We start from the raw sequence: 27,094 nt of genomic DNA, 5'->3' as shown, positions 1-27,094 counted from the left end.
CGATTATCGTGATCACCATATTCATGCAGATCAATATGATCTCAGTCTCATGATGAAAACTGAACCCGGGAATGGGGGGGGGGGGCCACTTCCATTGCATGATGAGTGGATACTCATGCGCGTGTAATGGGGTCTCGAAAAGCACCCTAAATTGTAAACAAGTATTTTCCATATTCTGAAAATGCATCCCTTAAAGTTGAATTAAGAAGACGATTCCAAATATTGAGATATTTACATTAATAGCAACCTTACAACCCCCCAAACACTAAGAGGTGATTCGACCCCCCATTTTCTTTTTTCAAAATAATGAATTTGAACGATTTATCCCTACCCATTTTCCCTGAGTTCGCTCCTGCAATGCCTACCGAGACGGGTGTTCTTTGAGTGTGACGTCACCGGGGGGTATTCGGTCCCGGTGTAGTATATAAACAAGGCAGTGCCGCTTTGTGTACTATGCACGTACGCCTTCATATGGAATAACTGCAGTTGAAGTTGTATCTGCGAGCCATAGAACTTGCAAAGAGGAAATGATTAAAATATTTGTGGCCGTACTATTATTCCAAATATGTAAATTCCCTCAGAATGATACCATAGACCCTAAAGGAATAATTTCAAGGTGAATAATATGAAATTTGATCGAGATCTTCTCACCAGTCGATAACGTAGCAGACGTGTTATTATGACATATTTATCCGCGTGTGACGCGGCTCTTGCAAAAAAAACACAGTTGGTTGCGGAATTGCTTTGTGCCGACCGGCCGCCCGCTCCGGCGCAGCTAGCTGTCGAGCTACCGTACCGCATACCTTTCTTGTTGTCTTCAACCATAGATATGTATACTAATTACTATAATATCTCTCTGTCTTCAACTCACTTGCGAATTGCGTTTGTATGTGTGACGGTGACCCCTAGCGTAATTGAATATAGAAAACAACTCAGAAGGCCGAGAAAGAATAATACGTTTGGTTCAAGATTGTTCTGTGGAATGAGCTATGAGTGGAAATGATCCAGAGGATATAAAAGTGGAGTCAAAGACAAAAGAAAAGAAGAAAAAACGCCAGGGGATCGCTGCACGGCCATGAACTAAGTCGACATACCAGACCATAACAGTACACTCAATGCCTGGGTGTTGTGTGTACTAGTATTATGTGTTCAGCGCGCGCTGAGCGAGAGCTGAGCTAGCCGCCGTAATTACTTTCCAGCTATTCACTTGATTGAACATCGTGATAAAATAAATGAGAAATAGTGAAAATATCATTCAATAACTCACTGTTTGCTATCTTACATCATGATTGAAGAGTTCATGATGGTTATTCATACTGTTTTTTATACAGGGAAAGTAAAGATTTGTACATATCAGTCCTATTTGTTTGATTTGAGTTGCTTTGAAAAAAAATTGTAAAATATCTTTCTCTCTCTGCATAGCATTTCTGTATGACATTCAGGCACCTCTTATACTAAATTCCCCCCGGTGACGTCACACTCCGAGTGGCTTTTCTGTACACTCGTCTCTCGGGCTCTGACAGGTGGCTAATTTCATAGACTTTCAAAGCAAAATATCGAGAAGGCAGAGGATTTTTGTGACATGCTATCTGTTTGAACAACTTATATATACTATATATTGTGTGTAGAACCTATATTTATGGAAACTCACCCCCTTCTTAATTCAACTTTAACAATTGGTGTGTGAAACCCTACCCTTAACAAGTATTGGAAACAAAAGGATACCCTTGGCAAGTATTCCCTGAAAGCTGGATTGAACCCCCGAGTACAGCGATACTTTAATTGTTATACATGTATGTCACGGACGTCGGTTTTACCTTTACTTACAAGTACATCATTGGGTTTAGTACGGACCCACCCCCACACCTCGCGCAAATCGGACTCTAAACACGTAGTGTTGACTGTTGGGGCAAAAAGTACATCCTTTATAAAACATTTGTTTTTTTTATACCCTTGCAAATTTGACCCTAAACAGGTAGCTTTCTTAGTGAAATAGATACCTCTTTTCATTATTTTAGTGCTTTTGACACCCTTATTACGTTATGTACGTAATGTGCCCTATTTTGAAAAAGACATCCCTTTTACATGTTTTTTGGGTTGCGCATGGTATCCACTTGTCAATGTAAGTGGCCCCCCAGGGAAACTGAATTACAGAAAGAACATGATGAATATTGAGTCTTGAGAGACAGGAAATGAGAAGGTTCTGTGTCTTGAGTTACCTGCCCAGAATTCAACATGTTTTAAAATGACTTCTCACAAAATGAATATGATATCCCATCAATGTTTGTTGAATATATGTCTATTTTTAATTACAATGTTTATTTTCTCCTATCTCAAAGATTCAAATCTTGAAATATATTACCATTATTTGCGCCCGCCATTCGATAGCCCCTGCCCTCCGTTGGGCAAAAGTCTATGCGTGCGAGCGCCGCTGAATCGCTTGTAATATACAACCCGGATTTTGCAGCGGCTATTCGCTCCGCTATCATGCCGTCGACTTGATTTCTGTGCAAATCTATTGCAGTAGACTTTCATTTTTTTCTTTTTTTAATTGATCTTTTTTAGGTGAACATGAAAACAAAATTGCAAAAATTCTGTATGGGTTATACTTTTTTATGACACTTTTTCAACCGAGCGCGGTAGTAGATCGCCATAGAATTTTGAAATTGTGAAACCAGCGGAACCCTTGACTTATGTATTTCATAATTCTCTTGAGCAATTTTGACTCAAGGATCTTGCCTTCTGTTTGGTCTTTTATTTGATTGAATATCAGCTTCGTGATAATTTTTAAAATGTGCACAAATTATGGTCACCCCATCATATTGTCAAATTTATTCAAAAATCTTAATCACTTGCTTATTCATGGCCATGGGCCATAATGAATAAGCAAAGTGATAATATGGCCCATGGGTAATTAACAGTGATGAATATATTTATACAGTCTAATTGCTATAAAATATTTGAAGATATGAAGATAGGCCTAGGTGCATTTTTTTCCTAATTTTTCTGCACTGGATGTTCAACTGTGACTGAGCTAGGCAAAGAGAACTAAAAGTAAAGTAAAGCAACCTTTTCACTCTTTCTATTCCCCCCTTTCACTTATTTACTAGCTAGCTGGGGATAAAATGTATGTTCTGCATGACTTTATTCTCATAAAAATCAAGCGCCTTTGCTGGAAAAAGTAATGTTTTCGCTAACATGTGCTTTTCTTCAAGGGCTTTTTTTTGGGGTCTAATTTTAGCTTTAGATTTTTTAATACATGATGGACTGTATGATGTATTTTATCTTGTTTATCTTTGTTATTTTTCTTTCAGTCATAGAAATACCCTGCCAGTATGTATTCAAGCAAAGATCGTAGAAGAGGAAGGGATAGACAAGGTGATCCTGGGAGGTTCAGCCAATCTTCAGGCCATGTTGATGTTTCTTTTCGTGGTCGATTTGATGATCCTAGCCCTCCTCGTTCCAGAGATTTTGGTCAGTATGGATCTAGGAACTCTCAGATGGCCACCTTTCCTGTTGGGCAGAGTTATAATAATGATGACCTTCGAATGCGAGAGAATGATAGATATGACACCCCTGTGCTATCAAGGTCAGCCAGTGATAGGGATGACTTCTTCCCTGACAGACAGCCATACAGTGAGTTATTTTTACGAGCCTTGCAACGTGTTCATAGACCAAGGCAGCTTCTCAGAAGTCCGTGCCACATATTTTAATAGGAATCCAGCAATGAAGGTGCTATGCACCTTTTCATAGTGACGTTCTTATGTCTCCATTATTTTGTCTATCTTGAAATGTGAGGATTGGTAATGAAAAGCCGTTTGCTGGATTCTGGAAGGCGGGGTAAGTTGAGCATAGGGGCAAGTTGAGCCACCAGCCCCAGACCAATAATGAATGAGTCAGACATTGTGGTGGTGTCATGTATTGATGACCCATTGCATAGCCCCTAACCCCACCACATTGTTTTCAACTTTGAAACAAAAAGTACTTTTTTAGATGGAAAAATACAAATTTCAGCCAAAAAAGTAAAAAAGGGTGTGAAATAGATAAGTGCTTTATACTCACACACGTCTTTAAATATAATAAAGACATAGTAACAACATTGTAAGTCCATGTATGGATCTTCATTCTTGTCATAGTCTTTTACATGATGGATGCATAAGAAATGTGTGAATGCGAAATTATCGCATTAAGTTCAGAGTGGGGTAAGTTGAGCCAGCCAACATGGGGCAAGTTGAGCCATGGTAATTCTTATGGTAATGTATTTTAAAAACAAACAAATCTTAAAAATCCATCGATATGCAGGCTGAAAAAAGCAAATTTATATGACTATTCTTTTCCTTTTAGAGGATGTTAGTATTAATAGAGAATTAGCAAGTGAAAAGACTTTAAATAACAAATTGACATGCTGGTTCTTCCCCCATACATTTTGTACATAGTTTTTGTGGCTCAACTTACCCCAGACGGTGGCACAATTTACCCCATAGATGGGGCAAGTTGAGCCATTTGACATCTCTTTTTTCAAAGGTGACAATGACTCAGTGTGGGGGTAGAAAGTTACATATCAGTGAAAAATATTTCAGAAGAATTAAATTTTAAGGCAAGGTACTTTTTTCTACAAGATTATTAATCATATCAATTCTAACATGCAAAAAGCAAAAAGTGTCACAACTTACCCCGCCTTCCCCTACATATCAATGTTATTCTTAAAAAACAAATTAAAGGGTAATAAAATTGTGTCAGCATTTTTCAGCCCTGCACCTCCGATTCCATTGAGACGACGCAAACTATAGACAATCGGCACAGCACACTGCATCCAGGCTTGGTCGCAAGTGATTCCCAAACATGAATAAAAAAAGCAAATTATAAATGAATGCATTATGGATGTTAACAAAATAGTTTGCTTATTCAATCTATTTGTTGTAAAGCATCGCTGGCCATCAAATAAAGATGTTTTGCTCATCCATATATTTGTTTGAATATGATTAGATGATAGTATCAGCAGTGGCATGATAATGTTATTAATTTTTCTTTTCACGAAAAGATTGAAAAAATGACAGAATGACATGAATTACTGATTTAAATAGATGACGCTGTATCTAGACTGCAACATCTCATTACCAATCGGTGTGCAGTAAGCAAAGTGAAAATTTTAAGTAAAGTTCCATCTGATTTTTATGAACAAATCCTAGGCCCGAGTTACATTTATTTAAGAAAAAAATTAAGCACTATTAATAAACGGGCGGTTGGGGTTGACCAGCAGGTTTTTAAAATTTCGCTCAAACTTCCCCAAAAGATGCTGAAATTTTACATTTCACATCTTCACATCCATGAAATGGCCATCAATGTATTTGGAAATTATTATAAAGAAAATGAATATTATTCCCCTCTTTCTTGACTCTGAAAGATCACTAGATCTACTTACATGAAAGTAAACATATGGAACTACTGCTAGTTGTATCCCCCGAACAGAGTTCGAAGGATACTATGGATTTGGCCTTGATTTTGGTGTGGGCGGAGACATCGTTGCCATGGCAACAAGAGTTTTTGTGGAAATAGCAGAGATGTCCTTGTGAGCGCTCTACCAGCTGCATTTCTTCTCCGATCATCTACAAATTTGGCATGAAGGTCCATTATGGTAAAGCAAAGCCCCCTATCGATTTTGGTGTGGGCGGAGACATTGTTGCCATGGTAACAAGAGTTTTTGTCTCGCCCACCAGAGGTGAAGGCGAGACTGAGGGTCCATCACAAACCGTATGACACATAACTCCAAAGTCACTTTTCAACCAAACTTGGATGGTAGATGGACTTGGGGGACCTGCATGTTATTGCTGCAGTCGGAGGTCACATGGTAAGGTCAAAGGTCAATTTCAGGTCAACGTTAAAGTTCACATGCAAGACTCTCCTATGACACCTAACTCCCCAACTGTAAGTCACTTTCAACCAAACTTGGATGGTAGATGGACTTGGGGGTCCTGCATGTTATTCTGCAGTCAGAGGTCACATGGTAAGGTCAAAGGTCATTTTCAGGTCAACGTTGAGTATACATGCAAGACTCTTTCTCCGCAACCGTAAGTCACTTTTCAACCACACTTGGATGGTAGATGGGCTTGGGGGACCTGCATGCTAGGGTCATTGTCGCCATGATAATTGTATTTGTCAAATTTCTGTGTGAGCTCTATATATCGCAATGACGGATGACGCGGTGGGTTCGGGGGAAACATGTGCTCGGCTGCGCGACCCGCCGAGCATCTCTAGTTTAAATAAACCATTGACTAGACTCGAACCAGAATGCACTGTTAACAAAGCTTGCATTCATTATGTAGGGAATACAATCTTTTTAAATATAGTATGTGCACTAAAAAAAACTTGAGCATTCCTGCGAGAAAAAATACATTCACAATAGATATAGATGACATTAAATGAAATCCACCTCTGGCTTCGTGCCATTGCCATTCTTTGATTGTCTCTGAAGGTAATTCCAGAAGGGATAGCAATACCCAAAGAAGATCCATTCATGACTCTCCATCGGATCGCCAGTCTCGTGAGATGGATCTCCGTTCGTCAGGTAAAATGGGACATGGGTCTTACTCCATGGACAGTGATAGGGGAAGAGACAGGGACTTGCCAATGGACACCCAAAGGTTTGATGCCCTCGGTACCAGTGCTTACCCAGTACTGAACAGAGCAACGGAGTACACTGAGACTCTGGCTGCTAAGGTGCAGTTGCAGAAGGCTATCTTGGCAGAACAAACCCTGCTCCTTGAAATGTAAGACTTTTTTCTTCTCCCACACCCCTCCCTTTTCCTCCTACCTCTCCGCGATACAAATTAATTGGATCTTCAGTTTATAAGGGAAATATTTCATAATTTTTGCAAATTCATTTTTTGTAATAATTGCAAATGTAGCAAGCATTTGAAATGAAGTTAAATCCTATTTTCAGGTTTGGGAAATCCGCCCAAATACGTATTAAATGAATATGTGTTTTGCTGGATGAATTTTGACATTTGACATGAAAATTCATTTTGATTAGGTGTGAGATCAAAATAATATTTTTTTTAAATTTAAAACAACCTCTGAAGCATGGACTTGTTATATTGCAAGGTATAGTTATTGTCTCTAGCTATGTTAATTCTAGTGACTACCGCGTACATGTAACTGAAGGGCTAATTTTTCAGAAATTAAAATCATTACCATGCAATCACAAGACCATATGATTAAATTTTTTCTCTGAAGTGCATTCCTTTATGCTGTAAACAAAATGCGAAAAGGCCAAGGCCTAATTTGAGGCTGTAATGCCTATAAAAATAAATTGTCTAGCATGATTTAATTTATGTATTTGCTTTACTTTACGAAGAACTCGACGGCTCTGGAATGTGATTCATGGATTCTTTTTCATTTATAAATATTGGAAGACCAGGTGGTGTTTCATAAAGCTTTTCTTATGTTATGATCAATTTAACAAATGACTGGTGATCCTTTCTTGTGGTAAGTGATACACACAAGATTTTTATTGGCGTTGATCTCCAGTTTTGTATAATGCTGTGCGTAGCTTTTAAACAGCTTTATGAAACGCCCGCCTAGACGGTCTCTTCTGTACCTGCACTGTATTCTTACTCATACCTTAATGATGCAACTGAGGCTATCATACACTTTCTGAATTACAGGGAGCGCAAGAAGCTGGCGATGGCAAGTCAACAAGACATGAGACGCAATCAAGGAGTTGGACCCAGACAGGACCAGCGGAGGTTGAGCGGAGGAGGTAGAGGACAAGCTGGATTTGGAGGTCGAAGACAAGGTGGATTTGGAGGTACAGGACAAGGTGGATTTGGAGGTAGAGGTCAGGAGGGAGGAAGGGGAGGCAGGCACCTCTCTGGAGGAGACAGTGCCGGTAGAAGAAATCTTAGAGGGAGCCCAGGACAGCCGAAGCGTGGTGGGCGTGGCGGTCGTAGAAGTCTGGATGGTGCTCCCGGGGGTATACAGGGAAGCAAGGGTGGTCGTCTGGACAGGTCTAGGGACAGGAGTGAAGTTGGAAGGCAACAAGGCCAGAAACGCAAGTTGGAATCACCGGGTATGCTAATTAAACAATCTTATCTGATTCTTTTTATCATTTTTTCCATCATTCAACATTTTCATGTCTCTGGTTCTGTAGAGTTTCAAATATATACATGTAATCTTTAAATGAGAACTGTTGAATTAATGATGGAATATTTGGTCTTTCTTTTTGTTGCTGAATCTAAGCATATGACCACTTCCATTGTGTGAAGTCTGTAAAATTTTATAAAGGGTCTACAATCTTTCTTGACTGGATAATTCAGTGAATGCAATCTGATGGCAAAATAGATAATGGATGATAAAGTTCTGTTCTCAAAATTGTTATGGTTTATTTGCCTGTTTGTTTCTTGTCTGCCATTTTGTCATGTAATGGGATGAATATATGTTTGTTCCAACACCTGAAGCCTTTCATTCCAAAAATGTTCTCTGAAAATTGAGCTATTCTAACAGATCAAAAATGTGGTTTATGAACATCCATTTTTCAATACCGGCTATCATGGCATGCTTCGTAAAGCTTTGTTCAATTCAAGTTTTGGGTATTCAGGAGTATTAGTTTGAGTGTTTCTACTTTCAATTTAATCTGAAGTGATGCAGTCACTGCGCTTATGTGATTCTGCCCCAAAACTTTTCTTTTCGCATTAAATGTTTTGATTCATCACATAAAAAAGTATTTTTATTATTTTTTTATTTGTAGCAGGAGGACATGGTAGTGCTGATAAATCCTGCTTTACTTGCGGTAAGAAAGGTCACCTTGCAAGGGATTGCCCTGCCAAGAAAGACACTCCAGGTTCGTATTAATTCCTTTCTCATAAAAATATATTTTAATAAAAATATTCCAATGAAGGTTTGATAGTTCATAATAGTTATATATTGTTGAGGTATTGAAATCCAATTCAGTATACTTTATTATACTAGTATACATTCAAGCCTACATTCAATCACACACTCATTGTTGTACCAAAGATGAAATATCAGCTCGTTGTTTCGTAGATTGAATGGCAAAGAGGCCTGGAAAACTCCCATTCACTGCAATATTAAAGCTTATCCAATGTTGCAGATTTAGGCAGCAGGTTGTGAATAGAATCCCCCCAAAAATGACAAAATAAATTTGCCTGATTTGAAGTTCAAATATGGTTTTAGAGCAGATTTAAATTATGTGTTCATCAATCTACTGGTTTTCTAATTGTACATGGAGTGGTTTTTGGTGGCAATGTGTTGTCTTCTTGCCAACAGATGAGGCTGGTATGTCAATGTTAGCCAAACCTTTTGTCTTTGTAAGAAAAGTGTAATACCTAACTGTTTCACCTGATTGTTTTCCAGCTGTAGGACGTGATGATCTTGGTGATAAGGTGTGTTATCAGTGTGGTGAGAAAGGTCACCTGAAACGGGATTGTCCTAAAAAGGAATCATCGGGTTAGTATGGATCCATCTTTTCTTATCAAAATAGAAACTTGTTCTGATTTAATAGCTTCCAAACAAGGTGTAATAGTGCACAGCACCTCAATGGATAAGAGATATCTATAGCAAATCTAATCTCATTAATAATTATAAGCTTCTACCACATATTTGATCACGTCAATAGTGCCGCTTAAACAGTGACACTTAACGTGGAAAGTCCATTTTTTTCCTAACCTGTAAATAGGAGAAGTGAGAGATCTTATTTCACAAAGTGTGGCCTTGAAGCCGGCCTCGACTACATCCCTGCTAATATTTTGTGAATCTCCCAATCTTACAGGTAGCCGTGCGGAGAGTGGTGGTATCAGGACCCCAAAAGCCGAAGGACCAGAGAATGTTCCTCCTGTGGTCTCTTCAGATCAACCCCCACAGAAACGGATGGCCATTGGAAAGGATGTAAGATATATTACATGAATAAGGGAAGAATTCAAAAGAAATAATAGTGATCTTAAATCTATATTTCTTGATACAAAACTGCTTCTTACAACAGATTTGTTATTGTACATATTTTACAGTTGTTACTGCAATTTCCGGCATCTTGTCAAATACAGATTTATAAGATATGCAAAAATGAGGCGAACAAATAAACGTACAATATTGATTTAAGAAAAATTTAGTTCCAGAGGTGACAAAGTTGCTGACTGAATTTTAAAAAGTCCATTATACAAAATTATCTGTCATGACAAAATATCAAATTTCTTACAACTTTATGACTTCTTCCTTTTTTTTCATCTTTCATCTAAAATCTTTGATGTTTGTTTTTGTTTGAATTTGAGAACTTGATATTGTTCCTTTGTTAATTCTCAAGTTGTGTTTTATAAAGCTGTTTGTATGCATGATTTAAAGCGCAATTAATGTCCTCTTTGTGGCTGCTAAGTCAGACTCTTAATCATTTTGATTCCCATGAGGCATCCATTTAAAGTTGAAATCTGGGTCCCATTTCATAAAACTTGTTATAATGAAAAATATGCAATAGCATTTAAAAGCTCCTCAAATCTTTAAATCTCATTGGTTGAAAGTAAATTTACTATAGAAATTGAATATTTGCTGTAATAACAACTCTTTTTTTTAGTGGGAACCTGATCTTTGTACATTGATATGATCATTGTTGACGTGCATCTGAAATGATTGTTTTTCTTCAAAACTTGAGAATAGTTATGAACAGGAAGTGCATTCCTATTATGTGAAAACATCTCATCAAATTAATAATTGGCAAATAGACATGATTTTCAGTATGTATACTTACAAAGTAGAAAGGAAGATGTCACTAGTATTGTAGTATGTTGAATTTGAGGTATTATAAGGAGAAATACAATTGTACTCAGAATTTTAAATACGCTTGCGCATTCTACACAAAATTTTCAAGAATAAGGTCTTATAGAATAATTAGTGCTACCACAAGACTTTTGGTATCCAACCGAACAGTACAAAGTCAGCACTACTGCTACATAAAATATAATAATGCAGGTGAGACTGCCAGAGGTGTTCCTCTTGATCACCTTTGTGACCAGATTTCTTCCAAAAGGATTTGATAATGTTACTTTCAATTAGTGGTTGAGCAGCAAACTTCCTACCAGTCACACATTTTTTACTCTGCTTTAAAATGTCTGTAATTTGTCCACACAGAACACAAGTCTACGCAGCCTCCTTCGGTGCGAACAATGCAGCTCTTTTATTTTGCGCAGTCTATAATGTCACAAACTAAAGGAGGGCTCAGACGGCTTGATTTAGATATGCCTGCTACACGCACGGGAGGGAAAAGCGCTGTGCTTTGAAGTGGAACAAGGAGTCTGCTGGCGCTGGCTTGCTATTCTGCGCTGGTATGTCAAGTTGAAATATGATATCAGGATTCTGGCGTGTGCTTTAGCCAAATCTGACTGAAGGTTAAAAAAAAGAGTTAATATTACTTTTCTGTGCACTGCTGTGAAACTTAATGATCATTATAAGATATTCTTCAGAGCTGCCAAGTAGTACAGATTTCTGTATTTAGAACTGAAAATGAGAAAACTGATGGTTTCATGCAAATACTGATTTCTAAAGTTGAAATATTATGTGTTGTCCTATGGTATTTCTTTGAAAATACTGATTTTCAGCTTTAAAAATACTGTATTCTTGATCAGGTTGGCAGCTGAGAGTCTTATTAGTGATATAAACTTATCTTTTTTTATTCATCCTGTCATAGCTGCCTGGTGATAAAGGCCCGGATAGGAAGGAAGCGGATAGAAGCAGTACCAGCTCCAGAAGAGGAAGAGGTGGATCAAGTGCCAGGGGTAGTTTTGCCAGTGGAAGGGGAGGTGGTATTAGCTCTATCAAGAGAGGCAGCAAGGCTTTCATTACTCTTGGAGGCAGAGCGAGCAAACATGGTTTTATCTTCGGTGACAAGGGAGGATTCAGGGAAAGGTCATTGAATCCCGAGCAGCTCTTCTGTCACATCTGCCAGTGGCAATGCAGGGATATGCTTGTAAGATGTTTTTTTGTATTTCACCCATGTTGTGTACATTTCCTATGGTATATCTTGAGTTAATATGAGCAAAGCTTTGCTTTGACATATTATTTAGAACTTCCAAATTTTATTTGAATGAAAAATATATATTGAGTGTTATTCATACAAACTGGTCATTGTGAAGAACCCTTGACCATAAATGATACAATTGCCATAGAAGCCATATTATAGACTCCCAAACATTCATGGATTTTTAATTTCATCATCAGTTTTGATGTATTAATTTTTACATTCCTGCTTCTTAAATTGATTTCCTATCAAGGGCTTTCTCCCGTAGAGTACTAGATCTTATTGAACTTCTTGTATGTGATATAATTAGAAGAGAACAGGAAATTTGTTAAGATATATTTCATAAAATACAATTCAATTCAGGAGACTGATGTGATTATCGCTAAATGGCCAACTTTACCAATTATTATGGAACTCTAGCTGGTAGAAAAGCAAAACATCTGCTTTGTTTCTTCACCATCACAGATATCGTCTTCTTTACCATATCGTCTGGGACTTTATCTTCACCATATAGTCTGCATCATCACTATAACTGTCTATATCTATTTTATCAATGCCATTAGCAGCAGCAGCATTTGCATTGATATCATCATCATTATTATTGTTTCTAATATCATGAATGATTCTATTGACTTTCAGTGTTACAAGAACCATATGTTCAGTAACATGCACATAGAGAACATCTCTGAGTTCCAGATGATGGAAAAGAAGTTGGAGTTTAAACCTAAGGAAAGAGATGGGTGAGTGAGACAAGACACTTCAAATGGGCCATCTTAGTTACGGTTCATTATTCAGGAGAGGAATTCTCGAGAATGTGAATACATTTCTAAATTGATGACATTCTCTTTGATTTACATTTAGAGATTTTTAATGAAATACATATTACGTAATTAACGGGTAGAGGTCGATTCTTAATGTTATTTTTCAATATTCATGCAAATATGGTGAAACTAAATATCAAACAAAAAGGTCTGGTATACTCATTTGGAATGAGCAGGAATCAAGCAGAATCAACAAGAATTGAAAGAAAAATAGGGAAAAAATTTGCATGGAATTATGAATTTACCCAACAGGAGTATGGTAAATTGATGAGGCAACTTGTCACACACTTGTCATACTAGAGGCAAAATGAGCCCCAATGAAGTCGGATAAAACTTGTGATATGTTCTTGGATATTTAAGGGGCATTCTGTAAATTATGACTGGATTCTGAGTGCATTCAAAATATTCAGGTCAATTCTTGTTACTGTTCCGAATGTTATTTTCATGTTCAAAACCTTTGAGGTGCATTCACAGAGGTGAATACCCAGAGGGAATACCCACCAAATATTCTCAGGGAAGATACAGAATACAGAATAAGAAATGAGTCATAACCGTCATATTGATTTTGTTTTCTTTTAAATGTTATCTCAGTGACGGTGAGACTCCGGCAGAGCCTACCACTAAGACCATCCATGTCAAGTACTGTCAGCTGTGTCAGGAATCTGTCAGAGGGTCCCTGGAGGCACATGCTAAGACTGATACACATAGGGTATGTCAAGCATATTTTCGGTTCTGATAAGACCCAGGCTAAGTCCTATATAACATTGAGTATCAATGGAGTCATGATAGCCAAGTGTTAAGTATGGAACTAAACCTTCCTTGACCCTACGATAGTCTGGGGATAAACAAAACTGCCAGTATTAAAGTTATTTATCATGTCTTACAAGACAAATTGTGAATTTCAAAATGGTCATTAGATGAAATGGTGGAAAATGTGTGTAGAAATTGGCCTCACTTTCTCTGTCCGATATCACTGATGCTTACAAAATATTTTTGTTGCAGCAGAGGGTGCCTTGCAACCTTGAATTACATCAAGATCGACTGCTTGGAGTTTGCCTGGGCCTGCTGCAGCAAAAAATATGCATTATTAAAGGTCAAGTCCACCTCATAAAAATGTTGATTTGAATCAATAGAGAAAAATCAGACAAGCATAATGCTGAAAATTTCATCAAATTCGGATGTAAAATAAGAAAGTTATAAGATTTCAAAATATCGCTAATTTTTTGCAAAATGGTTATATGCACAATTTAGTCACATGCGAATGAGAGAATCGATGATGTCCCTCACTATTTCTTTTGTTTTTTATTGTTTGAATTATACAATATTTCAATTTTTACTGATTTGACAATAAGGACCAGCTTGACTGAACCATATAATGTTAAACAATGGTAATTCCACATGTTCATGTAGAAATAAAATTCTGTTTCACAGGACAATGAGGAGAAAATTAGAATATATCATATTTCATGTAATAAATTACAAAAGAAAAAGTGAGTGAGTGATGTCATCAGTTCCCTCATTTGCATATCGACAGGGATGTGCATATGACTATTATGTAAATTAAGCGAAACTTTAAAATGTCATAACTCTCTTATTTTAGATCCGATTTTGATGAAATTTTCAGTGTTAAGCTCGTTGGATTTTTCTCTTTTTATTCAAATCGACATTTTGTTGGGATGGACTTGTCCTTTAAATCATGACCACCTTTCTGGGAAGACTTCAAAGTCGTAGATGAACCCAAACAAAGAGAAGTACAAAATGCTAATTTGAATTGGCAGGAATTTATCTGCTGCCACTTGTTTCGTTAGAACACTGGAATCAGATTGCATCAGACCGATACTGGTATTCCAGGGTTTTCAGCACGATGGCCTCAGCCTTTTTTGTTCTATCTAGAATATTTTTTTTTTGGTGAAAAATTAGGTAAGCAGTAAAAGTGTTAATAAGCTTGTACCATTGTATTCTATACAGAAATGAACAGAAATAGTGGTTTTGTCATGATCTTTTGCTTGATGAATTAAGGTGAGAAAATTATCTTTATTGAAAAATCAAAGTAATGGACAAGTGATCAGTATTTACATACATTGATGAGGGATTTTCTTTTCATATTAACCTTCATATTAAAACTGAGTGGTTTCTTTCATTTTTTTTTCAGGAGATAAAAAAGAAAAAGGGCCCTTATTGCAAAATATGTGAACAAGCTTTCCCTGGAATGGGACTCTATAAGCGTCATTTAAAACTTGAAGTACACTTGAAGGTAAGGTTATCTTAAATAATGTTTTTCATTTACCATAAGGAGGTGAGGGTGGGATTGATCATTCACAGTGAAAATCAAAGTTGAATGAGATAACAGATCTATGTCTTATTGATTTGTGTACATCTTTTAGATATTACACAGTCACTCCTAGTAGTTATTATGTTTGAATGCAATATGTTTATGTTATTCTGCATTAGAGTTTTAGAGATGTTTTTAGTGTATGCGGGGGGGGGGGGGGGGGGGGGGGGTGCCACATCATGAAATGCTACAGGTATCACATATAGTTTCTTCATGTTTCTTTTCAAATTAAGAGTTGAGAAAAACTTCAGTGTGATAAAACGTGCAATTTTTCATGACCTGAATTTTTCAATTTAGATCATTTATGTCCATATATTTTTTAAAATTTAGTCATGAGAACTCCTGATATTGTGCCAGAATTTTTAAGTGGTCACTGATCAGAGCATGATTTTATACCCGTCTTCCCCCCCAAAAAAAAGAAATAAGAAGAGCACTAATCTAATATGTGAAGAGATCGAACAGGTTTCTCCTAGAATAAATCGTCAGCGGCCATGCGAACCGTTGTATCACACATACAACAGTGCAAACCCATTTCAGAGAAAATCAACTTCAAAGTTTACTATAAATTCCACACTTTGTTCCCTATCCTTACAACATATTCATTGCTAGAAAAATACATGGTTGGAAAGACCAAGACAATTGGTTGACAATGGTATCTTTATTTTTACACAAAACCAGAATCAGAGAAAATATCGCAAAAGAGCTACATGCTTATAATTTTGGTTCAAGTGGTTCAGATTTTCCCTGTACAAAAAAAAACGCCAAAGGGATAAAATGTCCTGACCGTGATTTCAATGTACGCGATCAAGCAAAACGTCTTATCACCCTTTCACAAATTAAATGCAGTGCAGATACAATGGTTTGGCTGGCTGTGCATTTGCAAGTTAAATGCAGCTGTTTGCTTTGCTACAGTACACATTTCCAATGGAATTTGTATGGCATCACCGTGAAAATCTGCACATATCTCAAAAAATAAAATTGCTACCTAGAAATTTAATTATGTATAGAATAGGACTTGTAATTGTGTTTTTTGCAAAAATCTCAAAATTTTAATTGTTAAAGTGTACCTTAACTGAATGATTTTGATAGGTCTTTGTTCTCTTCCCCTTTTTTCTTCACAGAATGCTGAAGAGAAAGGAGTGGACCCCTCTTTTGAAGTAAGTGAAATGAATAAATAAATCTATGATACTAATCTTAATTTTATATTACTTTTTTAATATAACAAATATAGCTATAGCACTCAGAATGCAAATGGTATGTTATTGATATCACAAGCTTAGTTCTCCTTACCATGTCATAACATAATCACAGATGATTTTAAAATCACTGAAAAGGTTAGTATACAGTTGTGTTCAAAAGCTTGTGAACCCCACCACAAAATGCATTCCTTCATGCTGAGTGTTGAATGTAGCCAACACTACAATGTTTGGCGAGCCCAGGCCAGAGCAACACACTTTATTGAATGTTATATTTTTTCACCTGACATCACAATTTAATTATATAAAACATAGCAGAACATGAACACTTTAAATGCGTTCATTTCCTGATTGGGTTCACTAACTTTTGAGCACCTCTGTATATGAATTCAGAATATTAACAGTTTATTATGATGAATTTACATTCATCAGTTCAATGCAACATATATTGATTTATCTGAAAGTTATGTTTTATTTTAGCGATCTATTCTATCTAAGCAAAAATGTATGAATGATAAGTTTGGGATTTCATGTGTGTGTTTCTCATGGCCTCAGATATCAATCGAAAAAGAGGGAATATTAATCGAGGCTGTATAAGTAGGTTTGTAAATTTAACATTGTATCTATTATTTGATTATCAATTTGATCAATCAGTTGAACAAGATGCTGCTTTTAATTTCATTATTTTTTTTATTTGATGATTTTTGTCTCGCCTGCATAGCAGAGCGAGACTATAGTCGTCGCTTTTCCGACAGCAGCGGCGCCGTCAACATCAAATCTTAACCTAATGTTAAGTTTTTGAAATGTCGTTATAACTTAGAAAGTATATGGACCTATTTCATGAAATTTGGACATAAGGATAATCAAGTATTACTGAACATCTGCCTCGGTTTCAGGTCACATCACTAGGTCAAAGATCATTTAGGGTCAGTGAACTTAGACCATGTTGGGGTAATCAATATTGAAATCTTAACCTAAGGTTAAGTTTTTGAAATGTCATCATAACTTAGTCAGTATATGGACCTAGTTCATGAAACTTACACGTAAGGGTAACAAAGTATTACTGAACATTCTGCCCGAGTTTCAGGTGACATGACCAAAGTCAAAGGTCATTTAGGGTCTATGAACTTTGGCCATGTTGATTTTTATTGTTGAATTACCATCGTAACTAAGGTTTATGGAACTGGTTCATAAAACTTAGACATGAGTAATCAAGTATCACTGAACATCCTGTGCGAGTTTCAGGCCACATGACCAAGGTCAAAGGTCATTTAGGGTCAATGAACCTAGGTCATGTTGGTGGTATTTGTTGAATTTGCATCATAACTTAAAGTTTATGGATCTTGTTCATGAAACATAGACATAAGGGTAATCTAGTATAAATGATTGTTTTGCACACATCTTACATCACATGGTTATGGTCAAAGGTCATTTTGGGTCAATGGACATAGTATTTTATTGTCATATGAATATTTTCTTTTGTAAATAATTATTCAATAGCTGTTTTCAAAGTCAGCACTGCTGCTATATCAAATCGCGTAATGCAGGCGAGACTGCCAGAGGCGATCCACTTGTTATCAAATTAAAATGAGTGATATGATACCATGAACATGACAATTTTTTTGAGGGGGTGGGGCAATATATAAAAATTAATGGATAAAAAAATGATAAGTTTTATTTATCTTAAGAATATTTACTTTTATTATAAATATTGGTAGGTAGTCATTGATATTAACAAATTGTTTTAAGAAATTAAGCTTTGGATAGAGAACAATGAACCATTTGATGCGATTATCTATTTGAATAAAACTTTCCAGGAATATGCTGGTGTAAGCAAAGGAGAAGAGGAATCTACAACTGCCAAATCTGCAGACGAGAATGGTCAGTCATTGACCGATAAGTCTGACCAGGCTCAGAAGGGGCCTGGCCAGGCAGGGGCCGATTCTGCGGCCACTTCTAGACCAACACCCAAGTCCGTTCAGGAAGACCTAGAGGAAGATTTAACCGTTTTCAATCCGAACGTCTCCGTGGGTAGGTTACCACCGTGAGCCTCCAGGCTATAGGTGATCGTTTCTCCCAACACCCCTCAAGTTAATGCCATCTGTGCCCATTTTGTAAGGGTGAGGTGCAAAGTGTGCATTTCTCTTACACACCATGCAATGCAGATTGCTCCCTCCAAGAGCTAGAATTGATAGTTTCTTGTTTCTTGGAGGCATACCATCAGACCTACACCGTTAATGGTAAAGAATCCTCTCAATTAGTGATAGCTTATAGCTTGCCTTGCAAATCTGGCTTCAATGCTATGTGTGCCATGTGCCGGCACATATTCATATATCTGCATTGGCTTGCATTTTGCTGAGAGCGCGATGGAAGTTACAAGATCTCTGAAAATCAGAATTTCAAAAAATTATTGAATCGAACCGGAAAAACTACCAATTTGGGGCGGATAGTTTGTTCCCTGCATTCCACATGAAAGGAAAATGTTCAAATATTTTTTGTTTGAAGCTCTCTATGAGATGATGAACTATGAGATGAATAATTTTCATCTCAAAAGAATCACAAGTTTTAATGAAGCCATACTTGCTTCATGTATGAGCCGTTGAAACACCTGGAAGTCTACATAGTTTTTTGCTTTGGGCAAAACAATGTGTGGCAAATGGTGTACCAGTATATGGTTATCAAATTATCAATGCACCATTCTTATCCTTAGAAGTGGAGGATTAAAAGCATAACCAGTTTTGTGTTTTTAGGCACAAGCAAGAAGTAGGATATTTCATTCCACTTTAAGAAAAAATTGACATAGGATTTTCTAAATATGCTAATCTGTCAATTGTGACCAACAAGTGACAGAGCATATTCGTCAGACATCTATTTTTCTTCTAAATTTTACAATTTTGAGAAGTGCATATAGATGAAGTATAATTAGTCATGGTTACTTGGTTCAAATCTTGTCAATAATCGATGGTAGAACTGTTCCTTCATTACATGCACTGTTAGAAGAAACATAAAGAGAGATATATTTAAATTTGCCAGTTATTGAAGGAAATCCGCATAGTTGCTATCAATTACATAAGTCAATCCTGTGATTGATTGATTTCTTAAAACAAGCTGCAGGAATTAAAGGAGCACCTAACATACTTAAGAAGATAAAGTAGTTGGTAATTTTGTGAATGACCAAGAGAGTTGTTCCTTGGCTGTTGCAAGCAGAATATGGTATCTTCCATATTGAAACAAAACGTTTAAAAAAAGCGGCTTGAATTTCTGTGATACTTCACTTTGTGTGAAAAGATGAGCAAATGAGAATTGTGATTGAGCAGTCGATGTTGCATCCCTGCTTCAATTTCTAGTCTCCTAGCTCATCTAATTTTACGTCAATAATTGCGAAGGTTTGCTCTGATATTACTCCAAGATTGCATCATCTAACTGAGTTTATCAGCTTTTTCCGCTCTGTATGCCACTTTTAGCTATGCAGGAGTATGGAGCTATACCCACCATGCTCAAACAACACTCATTTAAAACCCCGGATATTATCAGTCTGATTCTGTTCAGCAACATATGCGACTTTAGCTACCAAGATGTATGGAGCTATATCTGTCCCGCTCAAACAACACTCATTTAGAACCCTGGATATTATCAGTCTGATTCTGCTCAGCAACGTATGCCACTTTTAGCTATGCAAGAGTGTGGAGCTACACCCATCACACGCAATCAAAACTACTGGAGATATAATGCTGATTCTGCTCATCAACATATGCAACTTTCAGCTACGCAGGAGTATGGAGCTATTCCTGTCACACTCAAACTACACTACAGGAGGTATTATCAGGCTGATTCTGCTCAGCAACATATGCCATCTTTAGCTACGCAGGAGTATGGAGCTATACCCATCTTCTACTGGAGATATATGGCAGATTCTGCTCATCAACATATGCAACTTTCAGCTACGCAGGAGTATGGAGCTATTCCTGTCACACTCAAACTACACTACAGGAGGTATTATCAGGCTGATTTTGCTCAGCAACATATGCCATCTTTAGCTACGCAGGAGTATGGAGCTATACCCATCTTCTACTGGAGATATATGGCAGATTCTGCGCATCAACATATGCCACTTTTAGCTACTCAGGGGTGTGAGCTGCACCCGTCACAGTCAAACAACACTACTGGAGATATTATCAGGCTGATTCTGCTTATCAACATATGCCAACTTAAGCTAGGCAGGAGTGTGGAGCTTTGTCTGTCACGCTCATACAACGCTCATTTAGAACCTGACATATATGATGTCAATATTTACGATGCTACATGTACACTGATTGGTGGTCGCTTTATGCACGGATGTAAATCTGACTATAGCCCTTCCTAGATTTCAACACCAGAAGATGATCTGCTTTTACCGTAGTAACTTGGCTTTTTGCTGAGAACAGCAGATGCTGCGTCCACTTAGCGGTCACAAAAATAGCTTAATTAATTTCAGGGATCTGATTGATGCCTTTGTGTGTGAGAATGTTAAAAGTTATTTGGCTTTGACTTCATATAAGGAAACTAGGTGCAGTTGGATGCTTTGCTGCTCTTGAAACATCAAGGTTTATCTTAGGCTTCTGGTCAAAAGAAGCAGTGTTGATCAATAAGATTTACATTATTTTTCATGAAATCACTGTCCTGCAAGAATTATACAAATTTTTTTATAGCTTAAATAGAAGATCACTAGAGTTGCGAGCCTGAAGTCCAAATTGTTCTGTAGGCCATATAAACATACTATCTAATATGTTTATATGAAGGCAATTTGGAGATATGACATGGTTTTGTCTCATCTTAAGAGAGTCATATGTTAAATTTCATTCCGTAAGAAAATTATCAATATTGTGGTGCACGTAAACCATTTGTGGTAAACAGGGATCTGGCAAGAGTTTATTACTCAACACGCAGAGCTGCTCTGCTAAAGCCAGGGTAATTACAGGTCATTGTCAAAAATCGCTTCTAGAGACTTCTGATAAGTAAGTGTTTGGTGCTAAAGAGGGAAATTTTTACCGTACTTTATATTATTCTAGACACATGCTGCCAGCTCATGTTGATCTTATGATTTATTTTCACATTCAAAGTTAACAGATTAGGTCATCTGTAATTTCAGATTTTCAATAGGGGTCTTTGACTGGTATTTACATCCTTCGGGCCACAAAGCTTTTCCTTGCAGCTGTTGACACTTCACACATTTGACATGGTACTGCCTTATTGTATCTGGTTTCAAGCATCACACGTGCAATGAAACTAGAATCCTACTGAATCTTGATCTAACACTCGCATTTTTTCTGACCTTTGCCAGGTGTACAGTATGTGGTTCCTGTTACTGGATTCTTCTGCAAGCTGTGTCGTCGATTCTACACCAATGAGGCCAGCGCCTGGGTGACCCACTGTAGAACAGAGCCTCACTTCGATGCCGTCAAGGTATAGGATATTTTTATTGTGTATAGTGAAAGGCAACATTGATAGGTTACATATAAACATGTTTTGAGCTCTGTATTGTATTAGAAAATGTGTAAAGCTTGCATCATAGAAACACAATATCTAAAGCCAATGATTTTCTTCTCCTTATGCAGGAAAAACGAGCAGCTGTCGCTGCTGCCATGGCAAAACGTAAACTAGAGGAAGAGCAGAGAGCTGCTGAGGAGGCCAAAGCTGCTGAGGAAGCGAAGGCCGCTGAAGAGGCAAAGGCTGCTGAAGAAGCGAAAGCCGCTGAAGAAGCAAAGGCCGTTGAGGAAGCGAAGGCTGCTGAAGAGACAAAGGCCGCTGAGGAAGCGAAGGCTGCTGAAGAGGCAAAGGCCGCTGAGGAAGCCAAGGCCGCTGAGGAAGCCAAGGCCGCTGAGGAAGCCAAGGCTGCTGCGGAAGCCAAGGCTGCTGCTGAAGCAAGGGCGGCTGCAGAAGCCAAGGCCAAAAGGGCAGTTGAGCCTTTGGAGGAAGGCGAGGTCACTGATGACTCTGAAGAAGTACAGGTTTTGGATGAAATACAGGCTCCCCATGAAGAGTTTGAGACGGAGGAGGCTAGTGAAGAAATGGTTGAGGTTATGGATGCTGATACCATTGAAGATGCAGACAAAGCTATGGGTCAGTCAGAATGATAACTGCACATGTTCAACTTAACTTGTTCTTTAGACCGTATTTGTTCTATAGACCGTATAAACACAGCAAGGGACAAGTTATGTGATTTCAATTCAACAAGCCACATAATGTTGTAACCCGCAAGTGAAAACCCGAACCGTACCGTCCCGTATAATCCAATAATTTGCAAGCGGGACCCGCTGACCCGTCGGGTTTTAACCCGCAAGTAAATTCATCTTTGAAAAGTGAAAATTATTTCTGCAATCCCCACACTATACAGGCTCAAATCACGAAAAAATATGCCAACTACTAACCTAGCCTAGAGTGAATTTACTTACAATTTGCAAATTCGCCTTTTATTCCGGAGAGAAAATGTTTTTGGGGTTACTTTGTACCCGAAATGGGTCGGCTCTGATCTCGTAATCGAAAGCATTGCGCAATTAACTCCTCGGATCGGAGCCGCAGCTCAGCGCGCGCTAGCTACATGTAGCCCAGGCTGCCCAGCAAATTCGATGTTCAGTTTCCCGTCGCCCGCCCGCGTTATGAAATTTGGACCGCGTTTAAAAATCAAATTCTGAAAATAATTCATTATTTTACTATTTTGACATAGATATAGATTCAGAACTGATATAAAATATTAATATAAGCTTTTCAGTCACAATTACTTGTATATCATGTAAATACCTGTAATTCTTTTCTTGTTTTTTTCTTTTGAATGGAATGACACTGCATGCTCAACCACACCTCGAGCGATGTTCGTGCAGGCTCCACTCAACTTCACTTCTGCTACACTACTCTCTACCTACCCGATGTAGCGGTAGTGAAGTGGAGTGGAGCCTGCACGAACATCGCTCGAGGTTTGGTCGAGCTACCTCAATAAATCCCATAGTCTAGTAACCACGCATTGGTGAGTTGTCATACGGCATATCAGACAAAAAAATCATCAAACAAAACTCAATCTGTTTTACAAGGCCGACGGGAGGCTCACGCACGTACGCATTGGCGCTTGTACTAGCTAGCCAGTCTGAGCTCTGTCTCTCTGCCAGAGCTCTGGGGGACAATTCGCTCTGTAAAGGCCTCAATGATGGTGATTTTATGTTTCAGACAGAGTTTATATTTCGGGAATATTATTCAAAACTGCCAATAAAGTTAGATGATTTCCTCATTGTCATGTATATTTAAGTTATTAATGAGTTCATTCTCACCAAATTTAGACTCCCCCATAGAGAAATGCAATTTTCGTGGAGATCTGCGTTTTCAAAGAACACCAGGAAAAGTTAGGGTATGTGGGCCTTTATTACATGGCCAACTACTGGAATTAGATGGAGTAGAAATTAGATATTGAATTCATTTATATCCAAGTTCAACTCATAGTCACACCCACACAAACACACCCACATCCAAGATTCTAAGCATGAAAAAAAAAACACTTTAAAATCATGCAATATTAAACAATAAGTAATAATTAATTTAATAAGTGAACAGGGATTCCTCAAAATACAAAAACGTAGCATTTGAAAAGAGCCCCCAAAATGAAAAAAAGTAGCCTCCAAAACGGTAGAAATGGAGACCCTGAAATATTACCAAAAAAATGAAAATGGAACCCCCGAAAAAAAATGATTGATTTGCTCCCTGGCTTCAAGACAGTTCCACAGAATAAAAGTGCGTTCAAAGGTTACAAAAGGTCAAACTTTCATCTTCTGGAAAATAATGAATAATGAATCCTCATTATGAGCTGGAAAAAATGGGACGGGAAACTCGACATCGAGTTTCATTGGCCTATGCGATTGCTTTTGACTAGATATAGACTGCATGCTGCGCTGCACTGGCGCGCGCTCCTTCTTCGAAAGAGCAACTCGATGTATTTATGTCGAACTGTCTCAGTTCTGTTCACTGTTCACAAGACAAAAATACGCCAGCATTTTTTTAAAAGGAAATATCTACGTCTCTAAAAGAATCCGCCACGTAAGAAGCACATGATCCTAACTCAATTTTCATTGTTAATGTTTTTATTATGCGTCGTTAATTCTCCCTTTTTTTTCGCATGACGGTCTGCGGGTTTGAGAATGAACTCGGCCCGGCCCGCAACCCGCGATCGGGGGCATACCGGCAGGTTAACCCGTACCGCAACGGGTGCGGGTTACAACATTAAAGCCACAGGCTGAATTCCTTGGGTATATATGTATTGTGACCAAAAGAATATGTCTTTTGATTCACATAATTAGCTGTATTGAACCTGATTGATATTGTCTATATGCATCTGATCATTGGATGGATCAAATGTCAAAACCTCCACATATTTAGTTCCTCTATACAGATAAAGTGCTGGGGTAAGGGTTGTGATAGGGTTTTTGGTTTAGAAAAAAAAATGTTTGGCTTAATGTGTACATTTTCCATCTGAGCAATTGCAAGAGGAAATATGATGTCGACTACCTTATCTTGTAGACATGAACTTTAAAACTTATTATGACACAAAATTAGTTTGTATTTGGACTTGCCTAACAGATTTATCCTTGCGTAGCACATGCAGTATATGATGAGCTTTTGTAATGCTTTGCTTTTGCAAATTTTAATAAATTAGCAATGCCTAAATTTTAACCTATGTATATGACAACTGCTGTATATGACCCCCCCCCCCCCAACAAAAAAAAACCAACAAAATAGTGAATATGCAAAGGGTTAGTGTAAGTCTCATATAATCAGTTTGCCAAGGTATTGTCCTAAATATGTGTATGACAGATTTAGATAAACATCTTATTTACAGATCCAACTGGTACAGAAGAAAGCAATATGGAGACCGAAGAACAGCCCAAAGAGGAGGAACCCAGCCAGGCGAATGAAGAAGACGATACCAGCGCTGAAGCAACAACCCATGAAGAAGTGACAGAGGTCATCGAGGAAGGGGAAGAGGAAGAAATGATGGAGGAAGTTACGGATGAAGCAAACATAGTAGAAGGATTTGATGAAGGAGAGCTGGAGGTTACGGATGCAGTCGGTGGAGATGATGAAGAGAGTGGAGAAGAAGGAGAGGGGGAAGGTGGAGGTACGAAAGTGGAGGAGCCTGAGGAGGAAGAAGAAGTCAATGTAGAGGCTCAGGATGAAGGGAGGAAGAGGAGCCCTCGAAGGGGAGGAAGGGGTGGGAGAGGTGGGAGGGGTGGGAGGAGATCACGTTCACGACGACGTTAAAGAGAGACGGTTTAAACGCTTGCTCGGTATGGAGGGACTTAAATTTAAAGAAGGTTTGTATCATAGATAGTTAGGAGAGAATGTAGTTGGATAAGACAGGGGAAGATAATCAAGTATACTAGTAATAGAATTCTACTTATATTTGCATTGGTTGTATTATAAAGTGACAATAAGTGTATGTTCATTCTTAGTGTTTGGTTACTGATTTGTATTGTGAGTGCGAAATTGTCTCTGAATTGAGATCTGTGTAGGTTCTAATTCCTTATACCAGCATTATATGTACATGAATGTTGATATTGCTTTGTGTACTGTTTACTATTAGCTCTAAACTGTAGCAGTTCAAAATCATATGTGTTCACTTTTGTAAATACGTAGTTTCTATTTTACATAAATGTGGCGTTTCCAATCAAACTTACTATTCTAAACAATTCTTTATTTTGTTTTTGTGTAAAGTGTTTTTGTTAAAAATTAGTGGAATACATTAGGTTGTCATTTGTTGTTGAGAGTAGTTCCTCTTCTAGTCTCCGACATTCATATCCACATGCACATAGTCTATGTGTAATGAGGATATGTTTACAATGTGAGCTTTCCAAATTTGTAGTCTTATTTTGTAAGACATAATTTGCTCAGCATTTTAATTGCCAAGTAATATTTGTACTTATTTACGACAAAGTCTAAATAATGGGTTGTAAGATTTGAGTTAAAGGGAAATTTTGATCAAGAGATGACTTAGTACAGGACATTTTGACTGTTTTACATTTCTTTGGGTTTTTTTTAAGTATAATTTTGTTTTTGTGACAATACGTTGTGTATAGTTCATGCATTATGATCCAATTTTCTATTTGTAAATATGTTATGTGAAAAAAATGCAACATTTAGGTTTTAAAGAAGAAGAGTTGCACTCTGAACATTTTTAAAAAAGTAATTAAAGTGTCTATTTTATCTTGGACTTTTTTTTAGATAGCAGCACACTCAGAAATATTAGGATCCTTTTAATACATTTATTTTTTTTACAATGTGAAATGTCAAGTGTGATTTAATATCTCGCTAATTTGATCCAGAGATGTTCATAATAAGGTATAACAACTTTTTGATTGCTGGTTTTAGTGTTGGTAATTTGAATGTTCAAACACAAATGCATTTCTCAACCAATTGTCATCAAAGAATTTTCCAAAGGTTGAATAGTATCAGCCAAATTTCAATTTAAATCAAATGTTATCAAAATAATTCAATTTACAATTGGGATTCAAAACTAAGTCAATTTGCTAGTCAGTAGAATGGCAAGATTTTCAGTTGGATTTATGATAATTGAAGAGTGAATTTCAAAGGCATTCAAGTAGAAGGAAACTTGTTTACTGTGATAATCAGTTTGTTTGGATGATTTTAAACATTAAAAAAAATGAGTTTTGTGATATATTAAATAGCAATGACTTTGATTTTAAATGGA

General features: G+C 37.4%; 1 protein-coding gene across 2 annotated transcripts; it reads left to right on the top strand.

Moving 5' to 3' along the window:
• The first annotated feature begins 3,318 nt into the window (after nucleotides 1-3,318).
• Nucleotides 3,319-27,094, top strand: LOC129257562 (uncharacterized). 2 transcript variants are annotated; one of them, XM_064096690.1, is made up of 15 exons: nucleotides 3,319-3,636; nucleotides 6,473-6,767; nucleotides 7,665-8,068; nucleotides 8,750-8,839; nucleotides 9,373-9,465; nucleotides 9,788-9,903; nucleotides 11,690-11,968; nucleotides 12,659-12,759; nucleotides 13,432-13,549; nucleotides 14,993-15,094; nucleotides 16,294-16,329; nucleotides 18,186-18,399; nucleotides 21,689-21,810; nucleotides 21,963-22,467; nucleotides 25,226-27,094. In XM_064096690.1, the coding sequence occupies exons 1-15, from the start codon at nucleotides 3,336-3,338 to the stop codon at nucleotides 25,645-25,647; spliced, it is 3,198 nt and encodes a 1,065-aa protein (XP_063952760.1). In that variant the 5' UTR covers nucleotides 3,319-3,335; the 3' UTR covers nucleotides 25,648-27,094. The 2 variants fall into 2 exon arrangements, with proteins under 2 accessions (XP_063952760.1, XP_063952759.1); XM_064096689.1 differs by having other exon boundaries at nucleotides 8,747-8,839.

Source organism: Lytechinus pictus, chromosome 3, assembly GCF_037042905.1.
Source record: "Lytechinus pictus isolate F3 Inbred chromosome 3, Lp3.0, whole genome shotgun sequence".
NCBI lineage: Eukaryota > Metazoa > Echinodermata > Echinoidea > Temnopleuroida > Toxopneustidae > Lytechinus > Lytechinus pictus.
Note: the sequence above shows the minus strand (reverse complement) of the source record. Positions and strands in the feature narration are given on the sequence as shown.